The sequence below is a fragment of the Zootoca vivipara genome, chromosome 1, assembly GCF_965207765.1.
Source record: "Zootoca vivipara chromosome 1, rZooViv2.hap1.1, whole genome shotgun sequence".
Lineage (NCBI taxonomy): Eukaryota > Metazoa > Chordata > Lepidosauria > Squamata > Lacertidae > Zootoca > Zootoca vivipara.
This window is the reverse complement of record NC_142582.1, coordinates 44,441,524-44,467,043: the sequence shown is the minus strand read 5'-3', so window position 1 is coordinate 44,467,043 and position 25,520 is coordinate 44,441,524. Positions and strand designations below refer to the sequence as shown.

The 25,520-nt window shown below is 40.3% G+C and overlaps 1 protein-coding gene and 1 non-coding gene across 2 annotated transcripts in view; both read left to right on the top strand.

Moving 5' to 3' along the window:
* SLC49A4 (solute carrier family 49 member 4) overlaps nt 1-25,520 on the top strand; it is a 69,227-nt gene that overhangs the window by 15,453 nt on the left and 28,254 nt on the right. Inside the window, exons 3-6 of the mRNA XM_035128932.3 lie at nt 9,434-9,696; nt 13,916-14,045; nt 22,080-22,188; nt 22,759-22,826. Of these exons, the coding sequence (XP_034984823.3) occupies nt 9,434-9,696; nt 13,916-14,045; nt 22,080-22,188; nt 22,759-22,826 (570 nt within the window). The remainder of the gene's footprint in view (nt 1-9,433; nt 9,697-13,915; nt 14,046-22,079; nt 22,189-22,758; nt 22,827-25,520) is intronic.
* LOC118075625 (small nucleolar RNA U3) lies at nt 14,943-15,152 on the top strand. Its single transcript, XR_009558592.2, has one exon. It is a non-coding gene; the product is annotated as a small nucleolar RNA U3 (small nucleolar RNA).

Below are 25,520 nucleotides of genomic sequence, written 5' to 3'. Positions count from 1 at the left end.
GGTTTTGACCCTTTTGAAAAAATATAAATTGTGATAGCTCTGTGAAACTAAAAATGTGAACATTAGTTGTTCCTTTGATGCTCACAGTAGGCTTTCAAAAGAAACGATGCCGTGTCTTATGTGTTATTGAGTATTATGAAGTTTATGCTATGTTTACAGTTACATTCCTTTCCCCCTCATGTCTCCTTCAAAAATATCTGAACTTAAACTTGAGCTTTTGGGCTTGGTTAGGATCTGAATAAGTTTTGTGTTCTTAACAAGGTCATTTAGAAAGAATAGTGCACTTAGCTTGATTGTATTTACCTACAAGAGGAACATAAAGTATTATCCAAGGGCAAGATCATCTTTTTTTGTGGATATTTGCCAAGCATTTGTCATCTTTCTGAGTGAAATAAGCAGCTTAGTAAAGAACAATAATGTCTTAATGACCTATTGATTGTTTTTGGGTTGGGCTGCAGTGTGAGATTTAATTAATTTTGTTTTTAAAGCACTTTGAAGTTGGGACCAACATACCCACTGAAGTTCACAGTATTAATAATTTTATTATTTGTGGGCAGCATGCAGTGCATTGGGTTACTTTCCCTCATATACAAATCAATAAAACAACTGGCAAAAAAAACCCTGTTCACATGCCAAGTTCCTGTGAGGAAAGGAAACTGTTGGGCTGCCAGCATATATATACTTAGCAATGAGTAATAAACCTTCAAGGGAAGCTATTTTGTAATGGGATTTGTAGAGGGGGCCATTAGGCAAGAATGCTTAGTAGTTGGACCAAATTTTAAACAGGCATTTGATCCAGCTTGAGAAGTCCTAATGAATTGATTGTTCTTGTAGAAGTCATGCAATTTCAGATTTAGACCTGGTAATTTAGGATGTACCCTTTGGATGGTGGGTTTCTGGCTCAGTCGCAGTTCTCCGTGGCATAAAATTATTTGAAAGATCTTACTCTGTGCCTTTGATTATGTTGGGAGTGTGAGAGTTTTCAACATTTTGGCCATTTTATCTAGTCTTACCAAAGAGTTAGACAAGAGCTGTCTATACACCCCCATTTGCTTTGCCTCCAATGCACTCCAACCACTGATCTGAGAAGTGTACACACAATGTTACTCACAGTCTGTATCTATCCTGTATTTGTTCTGTTGTTTCTTAGGAATATTGCTCTACTGTACTCAGATTCTACCACACTTGGAACCACTCTTCCACAACTCTTTTATTTTGCTAAATGCCCAGTGTATCTGTAAACTGGCACTATCTTCCACAGCACACTGACACAACAATATCAGCAGATGCAATAACTGTTTCAAGCGCTTCCAATAGGGTCCTGAGCTGTGTAGACATTACTAGTATGAAACACAGCTACGGTAATTATTTCTTTTTATCAATTTAGATTGAATCTGGTTCGCTGAAAAATGCATCAAAATTTAGTAAAAAAGCTTGCTTTTCCACTAACCATAGTTAACCAGAAGAAATTGCAGTTAACTTAAAATGAGGGGAGTGTGGAACCCTGGGTGGGAAGCTAGGCCTATTCTTATTATGTCTGAATAATAATACAGTAATCATAATTTATTATTTATACCCCGCCCATCTGGCTGGGTTTCCCCAGCCACTCTGGGCGGCTTACAACAGAAAAATGAAATAAAATAATCTATTAAACATTAATGAATGCAGCCATTTCATCTTTTGATGGCTACAATTGGATTAATTGGTCTGCTTGTCAGGGGCGTACCCAGGATCAAAACTAGGGGGGGGCAAGGCACGGGAGGGGAGGGGCCACAACGTGGGAACGTGGGCGGGGCTACGGAGAATGATGATGATGGTGATGATGACGTAAGAATAAAAATGAAAATAATAAAAATAACGTATCCTCGCAGCGCCTGGCTCTCGTTCTAGATCCCAGCCCGGCCGCCGCCTCCTCCTCCTCCCTGCCTGGTGCCTTCCTCCTCAAGAGGAAGCCTTTCTGGGGGCGGGGGGCAGCCTTCTCCGCCGACAGAGGCGGCCTGGAAGTGAGCGCTGAGGCAACTCTCTCTTCTCCCTCCGCCGGGGCGTCAGGCTTGGGGCCTCTTCTTCCGTGGGTGCCAGCGATCGCTAAAGATCGCGGCGGCGGCAGCAGCACTCCTGGCGGGCGCGGCGACATCACACCTGGCAGCCGCGGGTGAACCACGCGGTGGAGGGCAGGCGCCCAGGAGCACGACCACTGGCAACTATAGAGACGCCGCAGCGCCGACAGCCCTGACAGCAAGCCCGGGGCGGAAGCAGCCGCGCTCCCTCCCAGCTCCTGCCGAGCTCCCAAGGAGTGCAGGAGCACCGGCGGCGCACCTGGCGGCCGCAGGTGAAACATGCAGAGGAGGGAGGCCCAGGGCAGGCGCCCAGGAGCGCGGCCTCTGGCAACTACAGAGACGCCGCAGCGCCGACGGCCCCACCAGCAAGCCCGGGGCGGAAGCAGCCGCGCTCCCTCCCAGCTCCTGCCGAGCTCCCAAGGAGCGCGGCAGCGTCAGTGGCGCACCTGGCGGCCGCGGGGAAACCATGCGGTGGAGGGAGGCCGAGGGCAGGCTGTAGCACGGAGCTCGGCCACCTCTCGGGAAGCTGGAGGGCGCAGCGCGGCGGGCGGGAACGCCGAATCCGCGCTCCGCCGGGCTGTGCTCCGCCTCCGCCTCCACCTCTGCCCACCAACCCCGCTGGCCCTACTTCTAGGTAAGGGCAGCTGCCCTCACTTGCCCCGTGCTGGGTACGCCCATGCTGCTTGTGCCATTGATAAGAAATTATTCACGGCTGTATTTCTTTGCTGCATCTGATTAGTATCAGAGTAAGAGCCCATACCAGCCTGGGCTCCAGCTTGGCCAGTGGTCCGTAATGATGGGAGTTACACACCAAAACATTTTGGAGAGTACCAGGTTGGGGCAGGCTTGGTCTACAACCTCACTATGTGTTTTTATTTTGTGTGCTGCTTTTTTTTAAGCGTGGCTTTATGGAAGAAAACCATCATGTTAAAACGGGTTGTTTTTGTTTTCTTCTTGTTTTTTTTTTAACATGTTCCGTGCAAGCTTCAATTCTGTTTGCTCTCCTATTTCAAACTTTGACCGAAGAAACATTCTCAAGTGTCTGACAGCTGTGATGGCTGTGCAATAACACGGTATTATGATGTGACAATCTGAGAGAATTTGTCGCTGTACTGTCAGGGGTCTCACTGCATCATGTTATTGTTGCCTTTAAGCTGTCAGGATGTCTGACAGAGATGCCATTGTCTTGGCTTGGTATTGCAGTGTTCGTTTCATTGCAAATTTTTGACTCTTGCTTGGCAGGCTTTCAGTAACAAAAAAAGTTTCAAGATAATGAGATTCCCCACCCCCCACCCCCGCTCCATTTCTTCAAAAATGGAAATCCATTGTGTTTCAGAATCCTTATACTTTTCTTTAAAACAATAGCAGCAAGAAACAAACAAACCCCAAAGATGAGTGTGAGGATCTAACCAAGTTCAGCGTCAAAACCAATCCAGACTCATGTTGGATGCTTTCATATTTGCTCTTTCTTTTCTGGCTAGGAGCAGTTCCTATATCAAGTCATAGACAGTATCTTTATAGAAGAGCCTATCAGCTTCACTTATTTCTCTGCTTTCTCCCTGAGATGTGTCTTATTTTATTTTTAGTAGTATTATTAAGCAAAATCATTCTCACGTTACCCATATTAGGTGATTACATAACATTGAAAATGAAGCCAGATATACAAGCTAAATACAGTTTTAGCAAGCGGAAAACCTTTTCAGTACAAGTATATCATTTAGCAATGATAACTTAGCAGCACATCTATTTGTATGGATTTGTATAGAACAAGACACTTCTGCATAAATATTAGTAGGTGGAAATGCTAGTTTCTGCAAAAAAACAAACAAACAAACCCTTTATTTTTCAGCTACATGTGGCCATTTCTGGACCGAAATAGCCTGACCATGTGCTGGCAACCTCCAGATTGGATCACTTTTGGATTAATATTATGTTTTTCAAAAGAGGGGGTAGTTTTATGTCATCCATTTTCATATATATTTTATTCACCAATACTTTGAAAAGCTTGTTTGATTCTTTAGTGGGATTTAGTTCCAGTAGTCTTGTTTGCTAGTTTGTGCAGTAGCTAAATATGGTCCTTGGGTCGTATCCATTGGGTCTATCTGCTGATGGAGAGAATCTGTTAGGGAAAGGAGGGGAAGCAATTGATAGCAATTTCTCCCCTCTCCAGCTGCAGGTCCTGCTCCTAAATCTGCTCCAAATGGTTGGGGAATCTTCCGGGAACAGATTTAGAGGGGCATTGGTGAGTGATAATATTTTATAACATACTGATTTTAAAGAGACCCCCCCCCCTTGGGGTGCTACACACTGTAATCTATATGTATTTATGTTTGGTTACAAATGTTTGGCCACCGAAGAGGAATTTGCTAAAATATATCTGGTTGATTCATCTAAGGAGTGAACACTTTTTTTTTTACTTTTCATTTGGCCTATAACCAGAATATAGGAATGCTTTCTTAACACTGGTCTGTAGTGTATATGACACATGGAATATGAAATAATTATTTTCATGTTTGTAAACTCACCATTGAGGATTTTACCTTGACTTTGTCTTTTTGCAGTTGGATTGTGTTAAGGAGAGCAGAACTGTTTTCTGCTTTCATTTAAACACAGCCACAGCAGTTCCCCCTTTGAAGGTAAACTTGCTTGCCCAATTACCAGCTCAAAGGAAAGTTAGTGCAAATTAATTCTAACTTCAAGATGTTGATTTGGCCTCAAAGCTTATTTTTAAAAAATCAAAAAATCAGGTGTTCTAGTTTGGTTTCACAAACTTCAGTCTTGAGGCGAAGGGTAAGTAATTGATTATTTCATAACCTCCTCTGTTGAAATGTTCTTTTTATTTTCTTTCATAGTTTTGGTTTCAGGCTTGTTATGAAAAGCTTCATACTCTTAGATTCAACTCTCAGAGTTCACTATGTTGCTTGGTACCTGAAAATAATTAGCTGAATATTGGAAAAGTAATGTATAAACCTGAGCACAGAGTATAGAAATCGATCAAAATACATCTCTTACCTTGGCCAGTCTTAAAAATGCTTTCCTATCAGTCCAAGTGCTGAACAAAATTGTCTTGCTGTTCTCATCTTTCATACAAAAGACATCTTGCATTACAGAATCAAACTTAAATTACAGCATTAGGCAGTGAGGGAAAATGCAGTTGCTCTTTGCTCCTTCTGGATAACAGAAACAAGAAGAAAATGGGGAAATAACGGGAACAAATGTTTCTAATCTCAGAGCAATTTTTAGAACAGATGATGGTTTGTAAGAAAGAGTTCCGATAGTCCTTTCAGGCTGAAATCTGCTGCAGTGATAACAAGACACCATAAAAAAGCAAAATTCACTGATACTGTTATGTTCATATTTCTCTGTCAGCTATATTAGCTGCTACAAATTTGTCTCCTAGAATAGTAGTAGATTACTCCATACATTGAACCACATCATGGGTATCTCCTATCTGTCCGTCTCTAGGAAGATAAGGTAGAGATACATAAAAAAAACAACCAATGAAAAGTGGCTTAATTCTGACAGAGTTCATAAATCAGTGAATTAATACAAGTATGTGGTAGAAAGATTTCAGCAAGGCTTCTGGTTTTGGTATTTGGAATGTGTAAAGGCATTAAATGCTGGGAAATGAAGAGGACAGATTGTCAGTGGTTGGGAGTGTTTACTTCAAACCTCTTCGAAAGTGAATTAATAATAATAATAATAATAATAATAATAATAATATTTGTATCCCACCCTCCCCGGCTGAGGTCGGGCTCAGAGCAGCTAACATCATAATTAGGTTACTGACTTATAACTTAGCTTATACATCCCTCCATGGCGCCTGCTTTTATAGAGTGAAGGAAAATATAATTAGACAAACCTGCAAAACAAGTGAAAAAAGATGCTTACTAGTGCTAAAAATTACTTTGCTTTTCAAAATGATCCTCCATGTCACACAACTTGAATGATGTATCTGCTAAATTACCCACTGGGAATTGTTACACACCCTGAGGTGAACAGCTGACTTGGGGGGGCTGCTTCAGACAGAGTGTAGAAACTGGGAATCTAGGGCTGCAATCCCGTACCAATTTACCAAAGGTAAGGCCCACTGAACTCAGCAGGACTTACTTCTGAATAAGCTACGTAGGACCTGAACACCTGTTCCTGCTCTTTAGCCAAAAGGCACAGGGTGGGGATAGAGGAAAAAAAGCAAATTTCAACACCAATTCTTAAACAGTAGTTCTTATAATGATCAGTTGGTATTGGAACAGCTCAGGGGCAGGAGGTGTGTGATGGAGCTGGTCTTTTGGCAGAGCAAGCTGATCTTTCAGGGTGGAATGAACCCTGTTTCCAATCTCATCATCATCATGCATGCCTGCAAAATATCTGTGCCAAAAACATTATTTGGCAATCCAGCAGATGGCAGCCATATATATATATATATATATATATATATATATATATATATATATATATATATATATATATATATATATACTTGCTTGTTTACAAATTCATTTTTTATCTTGCACCTTCAAGGTCCAAGAATTACCAGGTCAACTAACAGACAGTATAAGATAATAAAAGGAAACAGCAGCAAGATATCATTAAAAAGCATTGTGGAGAAGGGAATTCTCACCTGGTACCAAGCAGTCTTCCAAAGGCACGAAACCAGCACCAAAAAATGCCAGTCACCACCTGCTGCACATCAGAAGACAGGGTATCTGGACGAGAGCCTTAGATGATGGTCTTAGTGAGCAGGCAGACTGGTATGAGAGAAAGCACTCCAATAAATATCTTAGTACCAAACCCTGTGTAGGGCTTTGAATAAGTTAATGCCAGCTCTTTTAATTGAGTTCAGAAACTAACTGAGAAACTAATGAAGATATTTCAGTACAGGTAATGGTGTCACAGTTTCCACTCTTAGCATTCTTGGGCCACTCTAGTTGTGAGGACAACAGGATCATTGCATTTTAAAGCCAGGGTTGAACAAGTCATTAAATGCCTTGGAATCGTTTAATCAATCACAAAATCAGTAAAGGCTGTTAAAAGGGGCAACTAGTTTGGTTCAGTGAAGTGAACTAATGTATGTGTTGAGTAGAATTAAGTCTGAAAGTCCTGCATTTAAATACCATGTCTATTTTATGCTGTGGCCACAAGGGTAGATGAGAGAGGATTTAAGCAGGAAGAACATTTGGTGTTCCACTTTAGACAGCAAAACATATTTGGGAGGGAGAGAGGGAGACCTACTGCTTTTAGAGGCAACAATATGTTGACCATAGCATGGCTGAGAAGATGCATGGCCCGCAGGAGTGGCGGGCAGCAAGTTCTGTTTTGCGTTTCTGACAACAGTCCACTTGGTAGAAGCAGCAACTTTCTTTTATCACTTCCCTCTTACTTCCTCCCGCCCCCTTTCTAATCAGGAAAGAGAGAGAATGACTTGCTGCACAACTGTCATCTTTCCTTCTCAAAGTGTCTGCCTTTTCTATTTGTTACTATGTTAAGCAGCCATGTACCTTATTATTTAACATTGTGGAAACAGTGACAATTGAGGCTTTTCGGCATGTCATTCTCGTTGTCTTTGTTGATTATGTTTTGATGGAAGGCTTTGGAACTTTACAATCTGCTGTTTTCCCCATAAACCCTTCCCCTCTTTGTTTATACATAGTGTCAGTGAAAATTACATTTGTAGTTTGCATAAACTGATAATACAGCTTCATACATCCATCATGCTGTGATTCCAGTTTGCACATACAATGCAATTGAGTTCTGTTTTCAATGTCCCTATGTGTGCGGCATTATTTGAGGTGGTTTCTTAGTAACAGATTTCCCTATTACAAAATAACAGAGCAATTCCAGATTTCACTCCAAAGTGATTTTGCTATTTTTTGTTTTGTTTCTATAAATAATTGCTGAAATGCATACATTTGTACGATGGAATGTCTTTCAATCCACTTCAAGATAGAGCAGATAATGAATTATACTGTATGTTGTTAATCTTCTTGGGGAATTTACATTAGAGAGGAGATAATTGACTACATTGGAAGCAGACCAATATGTCTGTCCCTGCAAAAGTATGGTCATTGTTTAATTATTTGCTAAGTGTTTGGGAGTATAGTTTTGCATATTGCCTAGAAGGAGCATATGGCTGCCTAACACTGCGTTGGCATGTATTTCACAGACAGCGGGGCTGGAGAGATTGTTTGGCCTCTGGAATTGTATATCAATGACCTTAGATTGTATAATTGTGCAAAGTTATTAATCTTAGTTTACAACAGAACTCTTAGCCTTCAGTATGTAAATATCCCCAAGATTGTATGTCACAGCATAATGATAGATTCTCAGCCTTTCTCCTCTTATATCTTTTTTAAAGTTTTGTTTTGAAATCCTTGATTACCCTAATGTCCCCCCCCCCAAAAATAAATAAATAAAAAGGAATTGACATGTTCATCAAACTTAAAGAACACGCACGCCTGACAGTGCCTTGTACTTAAACACTACATCACAAAACCTTAATGTTTTGTCAGATTTTCTGTTCTCTAAATTCTAAATGGATTCCATGCTGGAAGAGAATTAATAGCAGCTATGCAATCTTTTTTTGACAGTTCAGTATTTTTACCAAAAAGTTGGCATGTGTCTCCCCCTCCTCCTCCTCCAATTATTGGAGTACGAATGACATATGCAGAAATAACAAAGTTGCCTAGACTTTCCATACCCCAAGGACAGCTGCCTCTTCATAAAAAGTATTTTGACTTCTTTGTGTGAAGGCTTTGAGAGAACCCAAATAATACAACAGCTTCTTACCAGCATATAGTAGTTTCCCCACTGAATGTGATTATGGTAGTTAAGATTAACAAATGCCATTGCATTTCAAGTTGCATTTTAGAAAAAGGAGTATAGGAAAATCTAACTCTTCTCAGTTTGTATCACAGAATGTTTTTAACCTGCTGAGAAATTATTTAAGTGTCAAAGAGACTGCGCCGAATCAACTAATCTAACCCAATTAACTTTAAAATATTTTAGATAATATCAAGGCTGTTTCAATTCTAGTTTGCTAGATGCAAAAGAATTGGTACCATAATCTGTTAGGTAAACAAATTTAATCTCTTAGATTTTTACCAGAATCTGCAAATGTGGGTCAATATTAGTAACTAATTAGTCATAGTTGACATTGACCCCACTCTTTCACCTGACTCATCTGGCATGTGGAGAGGACTTGGGGCAAAGGAAGAGGCAGGTTCTGCTTTCATTCCATGTCATGGAAATGCTCAGCAGCAGTGACAGCATCTCACAATTGTCTCCAAGTGTGGTATGGAAGGGAGAAACTGACCCCCACCCACAGTGGTAGCTTTGTGCCTGGCCAGTAAATGTCTTGTGTTGTGCTTTCTCCCTAGGCTGATCCACGGAGGACAGCTGTTGAATGGATTGGCAGGCCCTACTGTCACTAGCGCTGCTCCATTCCTCTCCACTACATGGTTTTCACCAGATGAGCGTGCCACCGCCACAGCTGTTGCATCATTGATTGGTTACCTTGGTGGAGCATGCGCTTTTTTAGTAGGACCCTTCGTGGTTCCAGGACCGAATGGCACATCCACAGTTGCACCTGGAAGCAGCCCGGAGCATATCAAAGACCGCATCGAGGCTGTGTTGTACGCAGGTATTGCAGAAGTAATTTCACATTTCATTTCATAATGTGCATCCATTAGGAGTTTGCTGGTGCCCTCTAGTGACTCATCTGAAAATAAATCTCCATGGCTGTGAGCTCTAGAATGATTTGCCCTTAACTGTAAGAGCCAAACACTGGTTGTGGGGTGTGTGGGTGTTGATCTTACTGTTGCCTTGAATATCGCCAGTCATTCCAGAACTAATACCTCTTTCAGACTTCCCAAGCCAGATAGTTCCTCCAGCAAACATTTCATAAGAAGGTTTAGTTCTGCTTTTTCCAATAACCGTTTTTCATAAGTCAGTAAAGTCCAGAATGAATTGCTTTCCTCTGTAAATCACTTTCAAGTTACCTTCAAAATACTTTTTAAATATAGATTTTTGTCTACATAAAATGGTAGGAAACTGCTTTATCACAGTAAATAGTTGTGTTAGGCCCCATCATTTATTTTAGCCCAAACACAAATGCCTTAAACTGATTTTCATGAAAATCAAAATGCTGCCTCCAAATACATTGGTCATGCAACTTTTTCAGGAATTATACCTGATCATGAGGTATTATCTAAAAAAGAAGAATTGCTTTGATTCTTGATTTAAGAAGAAATGCAAAATAAAATCTTTAATAAACAAATGTGAATGGCCAATTCAAACTTAATTTCTTTTGGTGTCAGTGTTCACAGCTATCTTCCAGGGGTCAATAATTGAGCACATTTTGTTCCATTTTGGCCCCACTAGGCAGAAAATGCTTTGCCTCTGATGTATTTCTAAAGGCAGGCAGCCCCAGACCTCCAGGACAGCCACTAAGAAGACATTTCCCTTATTTATGAATGTGATGCAAGGGTGGTAGCAAGTCTAGGCTGGGATTGAAAAGGAAAACAAAGGAAAAGTAGTCCACAGATTGTAGTCCGTCCCCCCCCAATAACAAGTTTATATTAACAAACAGATGCTGACTGGAGGTATGCTGGCTGTTCAGCTGTAATAATAAATATTCATTCATTCATTCATTCATTCATGTTGACTGGAGAGGAAATGGCTGGAGCAGGCATCCCCAAACTGCGGCCCTCCAGATTTTTGGCCTACAACTCCCATGATGCCTAGCTAACAGGACCAGTGGTCAGGGATGATGGGAATTGTAGTCCAAAACATCTGGAGGGCCGAAGTTTGGGGATGCCTGGGCTGGAGTGTTGTGTTGATGCAGAAACATTAAAATGTATCTGTTAGGCATGTGTTTGTATTAGTTGTTACCTGGAAAGTTACAAGTAACCAAGTAATATAAAAGTAGTTGATTTTTCGAGAGGAGAACTTTGATTTCCATTGGTTTCCATAGCCCTGCTGGGAACTGTTTAAAATGTATTCTCACTTCTTGTGTACCTACTGGACCTTTTTATTTGTTGTTTGCCTTGCATATCGATCTGATTTGATCATTAAAGCCTTTGGCAGTGTGGGCCACTAACTGCCCAAAGCACCAATGTAGTACTGTATAGCCAAAAATGACAATTTTGCAGGCCGGCCGGCCAGTATAAACTTTCAGCTGTTGTGAATACTTTCCATACCGGTATATTGTATTTTATTTAAATATTTATCAGTCCTTTTCTGAACCAAGCTCCCAAAAGATGGGGAACAAAATATAAGCATCAGACAAACAAAATAAACCAAAACAAAATAAAAAAATTCCTTCCAGTACTGTAGCACCTTAGAGACCAACTAAGTTTGTCATTGGTATGAGCTTTCGGGTGCATGCAGATCAATTTATTAAGTATAACTCAGCTGGTATAAAACAACAAAACAGCAACATGGTGAATAAAACATGTACATTAAAATCAATATGAAAACTTATGAAATCGCAACTGGTGCCTGCCAGTGTAGTCTCACTTTATTTATTTATTGAAAAATTCCTAATCTGTTCTCTATCAGAACATGCTATGGGGACAGGATATTATCACTTAAACAGAAATTTAAAATACAACAAAAAATTCAGAGTAGATAAACAATAAAACAATGTCTACAGACTCAGGCCATATTTGCCACTAGAGAGAGTAAATAATAATAATAATAATAATAATAATAATAATAATAATAATAATGATGATGATGTATCCAGCACAGTAGTTATGCTTGTGAAGCGGGGTTCTGCTTCCTCTCCTTCCCTGCACATCTCCTAAATCTGCTCTGTAGAAATAATTTGGGTATGTGCGGGAGGCTGGAAAGAACAGAAGAGGAATAGGAAGTTTATTGTGTTGGTCTGTTGTATGGGTAGAGCTGTAACACTGGATTCAACCCATACATAACTAGAAATATTTACCCTTCACTTAACAGACCTGGCAAACCCTTTGCACCATACTCATTTTTTTTCTCGAAAAAAGCGGAACGAGTTTGGGGTTTTTTGGTGAGTGATGATACTGGCTTTTTCAGGACGTGTTGCCTTATCACAGAATGCTTTTGCTTCTAGCTTTTCACATTATGGTTATTGATCCTTTAGTGTAAAGAAGCCAATATTTATAGGGCATTGGGAAAACCTTATACTGTATATTAGAATTGGGCAGGGAAGGCAATTGGGCCAAATGTTGTATGTTCTTGTAAGTGGCTGCTTGAGATTAATTTGGCTGCCACTAGGCAGGTACAGCTGAATAAAGCTGAATTTATTGCTCATTTGTGTAGACCTGCTTGCTGATTTTACTGAAAGGTTTTGAGTTGAATCATTGTTTCTTCTAAATGTGACTTTGTATAAAACTCTGCATTGGAAAAGCTTTGCGATTTGTACCATAGTTCTCTTGATCAGGTTGCTCCCACATTTTTGAACATGGGATGCTAGAAGAGGAACTGGGAGTTGCTTCTGTGGTTTTTCTGTTGCACATGCTTCCTTTTGAAGCATCAAGGACTTTTAATTTGTCAGATACAGGATACCGACAAGGTTCTACTTCTGTCTGGTCTATCAGGCTGGTCTTCTGTTTGGATTCAACTTTAGTGAATAATTCCATGACTATTGCCTTTGTTTTTCATATGTTCCCACCTCCTCTGCTTCATCCCTACATGGTTTGTCCCTTCTGCTGACACATGCTTTCAGACCCTATTCTTAGATTTAATTACTTTTGTGCTAGTATTGGAACCCTACTTGAAGCTTAAATTTAAAGCCATGGATGGACTCCAAATAGCATATTAGGCTGCTATGAACCCCATACTCCTGTTGTTCCTTCAGATGCTCACATAGCATTTTCGATAGGATGCTTCCTTCCTGCTGCTCTTTTCACCTGAAATGGTTTTCCTGCACTTTCCATTTCAGTCACTTCCCCTGCCCCTTGTTGCTTTCTAGTACTACACTGTGCTTTTGAAATTAATCTTCTACTCCTAAAATTCTACTGAGAATTTATGTAGGAGTTTAGATTGCTAAAAGCTCTTCCCATACATTGTCCCAGTAAAGCTGCAGTTTATATATTTAACTCGGAGATTCTAATTTGCCACTTGTCTACATGGCCTGGGGTGAAATAGCAATTACTCAGTGAAGGAATAACATTAGGTGTTGGTGGTGGTGGAGTTTGATGGTGTCCTAGTTGCCTGTCCTTTAAAGTTGAGGCATTCTACATCTCTTAGCCAAGGGAAAGATCAAGACTTTGCAGTGGCTGTTGTCCTTTAAAACCTTTCTCAGATGCCTGGTCTTACAATACTGGGACTGGCCGGAACAACAAAGAGAACGAACCCTGTGAGCAAAGAGTACTGTATGTGTTTGTTCATTCCTTGTATTTAGTTAGATATTCAGATGTATGTATATATATGTGTGCGTGTGTGTGTTGTACACACACACACACACACACACACACACACACACACGTCATATTCTCTGCTGTTTCTGTGCACCAGGTTTCACTTTTTAAGCAGTATGTTGATCAAATCGAATATTCTATGAATAGAATATTCATATTCCATTCCTGTTGCACATCAGTAAGGTGGAGTCCCTATTGCCTCTTTTTGTTTGTTTGTTTTTTACACCTGTTGATAAAGATTTTCCAGAAGTGATTTGAGTGGAGATCTGTTATTCTAATGTATCTGAACCAAATTTGAATTGCTTTGGTTTTACACATGTATTTGCATTGCTGATATTGTTGAGCGCTTTGAGGTGTTTCATATAAAATGATAATAATATGATAATAATAGGATGATGATGATAGCAGCAGCATCTATCATAATGGTTTGTTTCCCCCCCCTTTGTATTCCTTTAGAATTTGGCTTTGTGGCCTTGATATTCTCTGCAACCCTCGCCTACTTCCCATCACGTCCTCCATTTCCACCCAGTGTAGCTGCAGCTAGCCAGAGGCTCAGCTACAGAAGAAGTTTTTGTAGGCTATTAAGGTATGTATACTTTGGCCAGCTTGGTATAGGAGGTCATGGCACCTCTTGCCCTTTTTATGATGTTTGTAGGTTTAAAAATAATATTGTAAGCTACAATATTAAGCTACAATATGTATTGTAATGTATTGTATTGTAAGCTATAACACACTACTTTTCCAGGGTGCAGTCTTTCACAATTTTGAAATTACGCAGTCTCAACGATTACTATGTTACAACAAAATGACATTACAACAGAAAAGGCATTTTAAAAGCCAGTGAAGCAGATCAGTTTGCTCATGTTGACTAAGAAGCTGAATCAGTTCTCTATTTTCAGTGAAGATTTTGCGTATCTTAATCGAAGCAAAATGAAGTCTCCTTATTACAGACTTGCACCTTACCAATCAGGCCTAAATTGTGCAAGGAAAATGAACTATGCAGCATTTTTGTTTTTAAAAGTTTTTCTAAAACTGTAGGGGAATACATTCAGGGATCATTTCTATATTTGGCTCCCAGTTCTACATTGGCTCCCAGTACGTTTCCGAGCACAATTCAAAGTGTTGGTGCTGACCTTTAAAGCCCTAAATGGCCTCGGTCCAGTATACCTGAAGGAGCGTCTCCACCTCCATCATTCTGCCCGGACACTGAGGTCCAGCACCGAGGGCCTTCTGGCGGTTCCCTCGTTGCGAGAAGCCAAGTTGCAGGGAACTAGGCAGAGGGCCTTCTCGGTGGTGGCGCCTGCCCTGTGGAACGCCTTCCCAACAGATGTCAAAGAGGAAAACAACTACCAGACTTTTAGAAGACATCTGAAGGCAGCCCTGTTCAGGGAGGCTTTTAATGTTTAATAGATTACTGTGTTTTATTTTCTGTTGGAAGCCGCCCAGAGTGGCTGGGGAAACCCAGCCAGATGGGCGGGGTATAAATAATAAATTGTTGTTGTTGTTGTTGTTGTTCTTTACTTCTAGAGAAGTTAACTTGAAGGTGGTCTGCTGAGCAAACCATGAGGAGTCAAGTGTTCTTTTCTGAGTGTGAACTGAGTGGGTGGCAAAATGTATCTGTTACTTACTATTGATGACTGTTCTGCCCTCCTTATATAAGAAGACTGACAAGAGGAAACAGAGACTGAGTGGAGAGAGAAAAACATGGTGTGTGTGTGTGTGTGTGATCCTTTCTGCTTTGGGTGGTGCACTCATGAACAGAGTGATTTCCCCATAAGACTTAATAATTCCTGTTTATTCTCTTCTTAACCTAATCTTTCAAATATACCAGGAATCCCCAAACTGCGGCCCTCCAGATGTTTTGGCCTACAACTCCCATGATCCCTACCTAAGAGGACCAGTGGTCAGGGATGATGGGAATTGTAGTCCAAAACATCTGGAGGGCAGAGGTTTGGGGATGCCTGAAATATACCGTACCTTTGGAAATAATCTCTAGAAACTTACTCTTTCTTAAGGGAAAAAACAGAGCTTCTTGGGGAGCCTTGTTTTGCAGCCAAACCTGTGTTCTATGCTCTTTCTGCATGCTCACAAAATTGTGCCATACACCCTTGCTATACACTCGTACATGATTCCTCATTTATATTCTCATCATTTCCTGGCACGCCTTGGAAACTCAAGAGAAGATAATCTCTCAAATGATTTATTCTTCTTCCCAGAGAACTTGAGTACTGCAAGGACAGAGAAGAAGAGACCCTAATTCCTCTGTTAATTGTGGCTTATATTTTCTGGGTCAAAAAACAGAATTAGTCAGTCAGTAGAGACTGAGGCATATGCAAGATACTGTTTTATATTTAGAAAGTATCAATTTCCATTTAGGACACTTGGCACCATTTTTGCTGCTGTCACCTGAGAGCCAGCCTCCTTGTCTGCCTGCAGGCTGTGTTGTAAAAATGTTACTGTCAAATAAAAACCTGAATAACAGCTGGATCTGCAGGTGGAATATAAAATGCCTATTGACAGGGCTCCATCTGGGAGCTATGTTAATAAAATGGATGCTTGTTCATAATATTCTAAACGCTGAATCTGAGATCCCTGTAAAGTTGAATGGAGAACTACAAAAGTTCAAATTTACCAGCCTTTTAAAGAAAAAAGAATACACTCCTGTACTTACATACTGAATATATTTCTGTCTCTGAGGCTGTAATTTCAAATGCTGGTCACGATTAATAATGTAAGAGCGGACTAATTCTTTGTTGGCTATTTCCCTTTTAAGAAGCCCTTGGAACTTACTCTTTCGTTTACCTTGTACACTATATTTTCCTGACCTTCCAAATGCTTCTTCTTAATTTTTTTGTCTCTTGAGTAGGTGTGTCTGTGTCTGTGTGTAACTAACCTGTCACTGGATGGATGTTATAAATGGTTTTGGGAGAATTGTGAGGGTAAAATGGGGAGGAGAAGCATCTACAGCACCTTGAGCTCCATATATAAATGAAATGAAATGAATAAATAAATAAAGATAGTGCGTAGTATGCAAATTGTCTATGCTGTGCAAATGTAATAATCTCGAAAGCTGTTGCCTTCAGAATTCTTCATGTGCTGTCAGAGCATATACTGGTCAGGTTTAATCACGGCATTGTTATTTAGAATCTAGATAATGAATGCATAGTGCAGACGTTTTTCTCTTGAACTATTGTAGTTACTGGCCAGTAAGTGATTTCCATTGAGCTGTCTTTACAGATCATGTTGTGTAAGCTCATTTAGAAATATGCTGTGTGATTATTATTATTTTTGGATGCCAGAAATACGCTGCTGCTGTTCCATCCTTGCTCCAGTGCAAACTGGGGTGTTGGTGTTGGCAATTCGTCCTCTGTGCATACTATTCGGTATCCTTTCTTTTCCATTTGTAATATTTGTGCTGAAGTGTGCACCAACATTGATGTCCATGTTGTGTGATTGGTGTACAATTTCATTAGCTGTGTCAGCTCATGCTTGTTTGCCTACCGTATTTATCTGCTGCTTTTCAGATAAATGTTGCAGAGTACTGTAGTTTACATCGAGGCTGGGGAACCTGTGGGCCCACCAGATGTTCTTGGACTAGCTTCCACCATCTCTGGTCATTGACAGTCCTGGTTGGGCAATCATATCTGGTATATGATTCCCTAGCCCTAACTTACATAAAATATTAATTCAGTAAGTACCACTAAAACTATGTAATAAAACAGTAAAGACAAGCAACAGAAGGAGAAACTATTTAGAGAGTCAAATTTCCTCTCAGAAACGGATATTAAATAAATGGTATGTGTTTTGGTTTCCTTGTTTTCTGAGTGGAGTCTTGCGTTCACAATAACTGGTTCAAGGATCGTATTGGGTCCTTGTTATGTAGGTGGTCCCCACGCCATTGTGTCCCCCCACCAGTAGCATCGCCTAGCTGATTATTCTTCTGTGCTTACATCGGCCCACCATTGTAGTGTCTTCAAACACTTTGCTGAACCATGACTTGTGATGCTGCACAGGTGGAGCTGCAGGCATTGCACTTGATGCTGTTCACCCAGAATGGATGAGGCTGTTTATCATAGCTATTAATGGAAGGTGTTTAATCATTTTTGTCTAGAGTAAGTAGCTTATTTTATAATTGGTTGTAGCAGAGTGAATTATTTCTTCCTTAAGAAGCAGGAAGCTAGAATTATGACTACTAAGCCTTAGTATTTATTTCTTTGTGCAGGATTGCATCTAGCTAAGTAACTGTGGACATGGAAAGGTTCTGTGAACATTCCATGAATGAAAATTTCCCTCCCTCTGTTCCCCTTGCATATACCCCAGATCTGCTCTGGGGATTCTTCCAACTCTTTGGGGCAGATTAGTGGGTATGTGGAGAAGAGGGAGTTAGTTGTTAAATTTCTTCAAATATTACTTCTAAATATTACCTTCATTTTAATCAATTGAAAGAAAGATGACTGGCTATAGCTTTCAGTAGGTTGGTACCATGTGTTTATGTTTGTGTGCATTTTAAACAAATAGATTATAAATTATATTCTAAAGATTTACATTGGAGAAGATTCAATTTGATAAGTTTTTTGTTTATTTAATAGTTATATCATGTGCCATCACAATTCAGTCTTGGTATATAGCTATTACTAAATAGTGTCAGGATCATTGCCAACATCGTTTACTGGTTATACAAATGACCAATTTTTTCCAGCTCTGTGAACCATTTCCCCTATGCCTAGAATGGATCTTCTACCTTTTCTGTACCTAAAATAGTTTTAAACCTGACTAAATGCAGCAGAGATCGATTGCACTGCAAAATACTGATGCTATAAATTACAGCAGCTGCAGTGTAGTATATGAGGTCTGGGAAGAAAGAAGGAATCCTAATAGTTTAAATAATTCTGCCAACTCAACGGACATGTTAGTAATTTTGAAAAGGTTAAGCAGAGAATGGAAAGGCATGAGAACACGATAAGTCTTCCATTCCCTTATTAATAAGAAAACCAACATGAGCATTTGGTGAAGACTATATAATGCATTTTATGTCAGAATAAATGGCTTGGAGCATGGTGCAGAGCAATGAGGTGTTTCCATCTCATTGCTACATGTGAGAAGAAATTTGAAAGCAGGGCTGTAAAGAGAATGCCATAGCTGCATTATGTGCAAATCAAACTTGTTGCTGCAGCTGCATTATGTGTAAATTCCAATGAAACAGTTCTTTAGAAGGAAATTAGCATGTAGGTGATGATGGAATCTGGGGTTTGCAACAGCTGATCACGTCATTTTTGTGAAATTTTGCTTGGGTAGTTACTTTTGTTTAAGGATTGTTGAAAAATTAACTGTTGCTCTTGCAGTAGGGCTCCGTTTTGTGGAAGCTGACTTGTTGGTATGAGATGCAGTTCTGTTCTTCTCAAATAAAGCACATGTACAAAATGATGCTTTCCATACCAACAAGTCAGCTTCCACAAAACGGAGCCCCCATCTGACCTGCTGACCCATGCTACTGTACTTAACAGGGAAAAGACAAATTCTTAATACTGTACAGAACATAATACTGATTTACTGGTCATGCCTTTAGTAAATCATGGATGGTAAAGCTGTCCAGGAGTGCCTGGCATGCTTTGGTCCATGGGGTCACGAAGAGTCAGACACGACTAAACAACAACAACAACAACAACAACAACAACAACAACAACAACAACAACAACAAAGCTGTATGATCCCCTGTAGTTCTCAAATGGAAACAGTTGAGAAGCATATACTTCTTTCTAAACAGATAACAGCTTGTTGTTTCCTTCATTTACAATACAGTTGTTTCTTTGGGGCTTTTCTGTCAGCTCTTGCTTACTTGACAAGGTGATGATGATACAGCTTTCACAGCTTTACCTTTAGTGTGCAGTGAAGGTGAATTGTTTTTAAGAGGGGGGAAATGCTGAATCCCTTAGCACAGCTTCTTGGAGTTGTCTCTCTGTCTTAATGGAAATGGTAGTCACTGTTTCCAAATTCCTTTCTTCTTCCCTTCCCCCTTCCAAAGGCTTTCAAGTGAATGATTTTTATAGATTTAATTGAATACTGCCATTTTTGAGATTTTTCTCCTTGTGCCGTAGACCATGTGTAAGTCACTATGTTGCTAGGCAAAAATAGAGATTTGGAGAGGCACATTAGTTATCATCTGATGTAAGTGAAGCAGTGCTTCTTTCTTCCTCTCATGGTTTCAGTAGGGCACGGGCATTACATATTTGTAAAAGGTTGAAGAGTTTTCTGTATAGCGTATTGTACCTGGTAGTTTGCTATTTGGCCAGATACCCAACTCATGTGTGTTTGAGCCAAGTTTGTTACATGTGTAGTAAACACACAGATGTTGTTCTTTGATGGATGAATGGAGTGTACTTGGCAAAAAATCACTTCCTCTGTTTACTATTTGTGGTTCTTTCAAACAGCTAAAGAAAAAGATAAGAGTGCAATTAAGCAGATGTTTCAAGTGCTTACATGTATATTACATTTTACCTCAACTGGCTGTTTTTAAGAATAGCACTTCAGCTCTTACCATTCCACCCAAGTTGGAGCGAATTCTGTAGAATTAAGCAGCAATCAAAGCAGTGAGGGGAGAAAATGTAACTGCAGACAACCTTCAGCATGATTTAGGATTGGTCCTCAGTTATACAGTGGTACCTCGGTTTATGAACACAATTGGTTCCGGAAGTCTGTTCATAAACTGAAGCAAACTTTCCCATTGAAAGTAATGGAAAGTGGATTAATCCGTTCCAGACGGGTCCGCGGACTACTCAACCTGAAGCGTACTTAACCCGAAGCATGGGTGTAATTGGTTCCGGAAGTCTGTTCATAAACTGAAGCGTTCATAAACTGAAGCGAACTTTCCCATTGAAAGTAATGGAAAGTGAATTAATCCGTTCCAGATGGGTCCGCGGCATTCGTAAACCGAAAGTTCGTAAACTGAGGTGTTCATAAACCGAGGTTCCACTGTATTTTGATTTTAAGCTAGCTATCCCGTAGCTCATGCTGCAAAAATAATATCCATAATTTAGGGCTCCATGTTGCTATGGATCAGGGATCGCTCCCAACACCACAATCTACCAGCTCTATAGCCATGTTCCCTGCTATTGATAGGAGTCTAATAGGGTGGAAATGCAAATGGAGCTGCAGGCAGAAGCCAATTTCTGAGTTTGTTTGTTTTTCGTGCTTGTGTGTAATCGAGGAACTGAGGTGTGTCTGAATAGTAAAAGCAACAAATAAAGTTGAAAAATATTATTTGTTACCAAAATATTTTGCTTTCTGCACTTAATGAACTGATTCTTGTTGTCTAACAAACGTTAGCACTCAAGACAGTTTAATAAAAATAATAAGCAAGGAAAGTCTGAAGCAGAAGCATGTCCTACAGATCACGCTGGAACATAATTAATGCTTTTAAAATGTGGTGCCAGAAAGAGCTTAGCGACAGCAGTGTGAAGTACAGTAGGAAAACAACTTATTAGCAGTTTCTTCTTTGATTGTTCAGTCATATCCTTGGAGGAGGCTAAAAAGAGATCTTGACTACATTCCTGCCACAACATTGTGCTATCTGCTTGCTTAGCCTCCTGGGAGATCAGCTTAACACAATTCATATATTAGTGTTCTACAAAGTGAAAGCACATAAAAGTAAATGCAGGGCCCCAGTAGCACTGGGTGAATAAAAAAAGCCAACCTACACACTTCGCCCTGCCTCATACATTCAGCTGGGGGCCATACTGAGCAAGTGACTGTAAGAATATTCTTTCCCTCAGTCTAATAAGCAAATCTGTGAATGGTCCAATCACACACAGTTCCTTTGGGGGGGGGGAGAAGCCAAACAAACTCCATCTCCATGTGACACTGAAGTGGAACACCTGGGTTACATGGAATATTATTTTGTGGGGATGAGGTGCCCTTGTAGTTTTTCCACCATACTGTTTCAGCTTATACCCCACCCTACCCCAACCTGCAATGAATCAGGCTTATAAGACAATACAGAGCAATTCCTTTCAACTCTTTAGGGTCCCTCAATATTTGTCCTGCTACAAATTTTCCTCTAAAATATGTGGTACCAACATCTGAACATGACAGAATTCCACCCACAAGCTGTGACTTCTTGCAATAGTTATGTAATTGCAAAGGTACTTAAGCTTTGATACGCCTTCAGCGTTTATGTTGTTGTTTAGTCATGTCCGACTCTTCGTGACCCCATGGACCTGAGCAAGCCAGGCACTCCTGTTTTCCACTGCCTCCCGCAGTTTGGTCAGACTCATGTTGGTGGCTTCGAGAACATTGTCCAACCATCTCTTCCTCTGTCGTCCCCTTCTCCTTGTGCCCTCAATCTTTCCCAACATCAGGGTCTTTTCCAGGGAGTCTTCACTTCTCATGAGGTGGCCAAAGTATTGGAGCCCCAGCTTCACGATCTGTCCTTCCAGTGAGCACTCAGGGCTGATTTCCTTAAGATTGGATAGTTTAGATTTAGTTATTTATTTAATTACATTTCTGAATTTCCTAATAAAAGTTTTCTTTACGTGACATGCACAGTGAAGTTGACAAAGTTAAAACAGAACAACTTATAATCTTACGTTGGCAAAACTGTTCCTAATTATTATTTTCCTTTCAGCAACCCACGGTTTCTGATGATTGCTCTAGCCTATGCTATACCATTGGGTGTTTTCTCGGGATGGTCTGGTGTTCTAGACTTGATATTAACCCCAAAGGACATAAGCCAAGTATGTATATGTGTATACTGTTTAGCTTAACTTATGCATCATAGGCAAAATACTGGTTTTGTTACTGGTAACTGAACCAACCAAGCAGGTTGCACTGAAGGCTATGTCCTGCATTTGTAGTAAAAGTGTCAACGGGTTGGAGTTGGAGTTGAAATAGATGCTGAAAACATTTGCAGATAACAGAGGCTAAGGAAAAAGGATAACACTGGTGTCTTTTGAAATGTGTGTATTAACATTTTTTTAAACTAAATGCTGTAGAAATCTAGGAGGGAAATGTTATCAAGTGAAACTGATTGGCAATAGATTTGAGTTAGACAAAAGCAGATATTTAATCAAACACCACAAAATTAATTTATGCTATTTGCTGCCACAGTAAATGGCGACTGTCATTGTCTTACATGACTTTGAAAAGGGGATTAGACAAATTAATGGAGAATAGGTCTATCAAAGGTGAAAAAGAACTTCAGAGTGCTGTACCTCTTATTTCTAGTGGGTATTTGCTTACAATAAACACTATGTCAGGTACTGTGCTTGAAATAACAGTGTTGTTCACTCTTAAATCTTTTCTAGGTGGATGCAGGTTGGATTGGATTTTGGTCTATTGTAGGAGGCTGTATTGTTGGCATAGCACTGGCAAGGTAAGTATCACAGTCTTACCTCATTTTATTTTTCTTCATTGCAATTGTCTTTTAGTTATACTGAAACAATACCCCTCAAGATCATTTCCTGTCATCTATTACAATTGTAAAAGAAAAAATGTTTTCTGTGGGGGAAAAATAGGTTCATCTTCTAGCATAGCAATTTGTGTGTTTCATGATCTTTTTAGGCAGTGACTGCTGGAAATTCCATTTGCTCAGTCATCAAACTGAGCAGTTCATATTATTGTGTTTGACAAGTGCTCCCTATCCACTCCATCCAAAGGTGGAAAGAACCACTTAGGTAAAATAATCAAGGAACCATCAGTGGGGTTTTCCTCCCTGTTTGCTTTCAGCTCCTCCATTACAGATGTGATGGATTCCTCAACAGAATAGAGAAATTTGATAGCTCTGATGAGATGTTGAGGTTTTTTGTTTTAGAGAAGAAAAGTAGGGCTTACGAGGTGCAGTTAATTTACAAGTTCTTTGATTTATTAACTGCTCAGAGATAACAAACCCAAATATTACTCTGTGGTTTGATGCTGGTTTGGTATCATATTTTGTTATCCTTACTATGGGGGAAAATTGGTAGAACATCTAGCTCAGTTGGTAGAGACTCTTAATCTCAGGGTCTTGGTTTCGAGCCTTACACTGTGCAAAAGATTCCTGCATTGCTGGGGGTGGACTAATTGATCCTTGTGGTCCCTTCCAGGTCTACAATCCTCTGATTCTATTATCCCCTTGCCTATAGAGTCTGCTTGTAAGGGTTAAGAATTGAGTCTCTTGAAGCCACTGGTGCTTTAAATCCACAAGTTCTTTTGAGATGGGTCTCCCCCATATTATCAGGTCATACACCTAGACAGCATCTTAAAAAGCAGAGACATCACCTTGCCGACAAAGGTCCGTATAGTTAAAGCTATGGTTTTCCCAGTAGTGATGTATGGAAGTGAGAGCTGGACCATAAAGAAGGCTGATCGCCGAAGAATTGATGCTTTTGAATTATGGTGCTGGAGGAGACTTGAGAGTCCCGTGGACTGCAAGAAGATCAAACCTATCCATTCTTCAGGAAATCAGCCCTGAGTGCTCCCTGGAAGGACAGATCGTGAAGCTGAGGCTCCAATACTTTGGCCACCTCATGAGAAGAGAAGAATCCTTGGAAAAGACCCTGATGTTGGGAAAGATTGAGGGCACTAGGAGAAGGGGACGACAGAGGACGAGATGGTTGGACAGTGTTCTCGAAGCTACGAACATGAGTTTGACCAAACTGCGGGAGGCAGTGGAAGACAGGAGTGCCTGGCGTGCTATGGTCCATGGGGTCACGAAGAGTCGGACACGACTAAACGACTAAACAACAACAACAACACCCTGTATAAGACTTTGTCTTCCCAGCCCTTGTGGAATTGGGCTGCACAAAAATTCTTCTATTGCTGTAGAGTTTGAAAATGATTTTTGTAGCAGTTACAAAAGACATTAAAAGAGTATTCTGAGACTTAAAGCAAGTTTTATGTTTAAAAAATTAATCTACTACAAAAGGTCAAGATTTTACATAATAGGTCTGAGTCAGCAGATATGCAGTAGCATCATCTTATGGCTAGAAGAGGATGGCCTTCCAAGCTCCGTTTAAGAGCACAATATAATTTATGAGCAGAAGAAGGAGCTTCCCAGTATTTAAAAGTGCCTATAGAAGCTTGGAAATAGTTTTTAACATGGTATAGGAGATTACTGTTATCGAATGGATGTTGGCACATTTTGGGTTGCTGTTCTGTGTCTTAAATCCCATGGCTGTCACGAGTTCTGCTCTCTCACCTCTGGAATCTTTTTCAGCTTTTCCTCCTATTCAACAGCCATTGCTTATTTTTACATGTTTCTGGAAACTTAATTTAAAAATGAAGGTGAACAGATTTAATTAGAGAGTGAAATCTGTTGCCAAGATTAGATTGGCCATATTTGAGCATTAGAAAAATCCTTGGGGTTTTGTGACCAGAATGTATTATGATTAGCCTCGGGTTCTTGTTTTCTCCCTCCTTCACTTAAAACAGATTTGAAGCTTCCCATACTGGTTTGTAAGTGTCCTGCCTGTGGACTGTGGGTGGGCTCAAACCCTAGAATACAAGAAGGCCAAGACCCCATACACGAGATTGCCAGAGAAGGCATGCAGAGACAACCAGGATGATTCACAAGTATTCAGCCTAATTTGAAAACTTAGTCCAATGTCAGGAACAGAGAAGATCCAGTCTAGGCAAAAGAAGTCAAGGAGTCTGACGTTGGGGAGTTTGAAGATCTGTGTTTTTCTTCAGCAACTGTGAAGCTCAAAGAAGGGGCTGATAAAATCTGGCCTACTAGGTTGAGCCTAATCCCAGGCTGGTGATTGAGCGTATTCTAAGAGCCCTTTATTTCAAGGAATACCTTTACTTCTAAAGAGTGCTTTACTCTTGAGTTGCTCTGTGACTGTGGACTTTCGGGCACCTATTTAGTTGTGCACCTGTTGCATGGACTTGGATATTTAGGCACCTGTATTCAAGGTGAGGAGGGATACCTCAGCCTCTCCCTCAGACTCTACTAGGGGTTTATGGCACTCTGACCCTAAAGGCCCCTCAAGAGGATTCTGTAGAGGCTTCCTTTCAATTCTAAGGATCTTCAGTACTGGTGGAAAGAAATCTCATCTGCTTCTCCCAGCCTTCAGACAGCTGGAGGTCC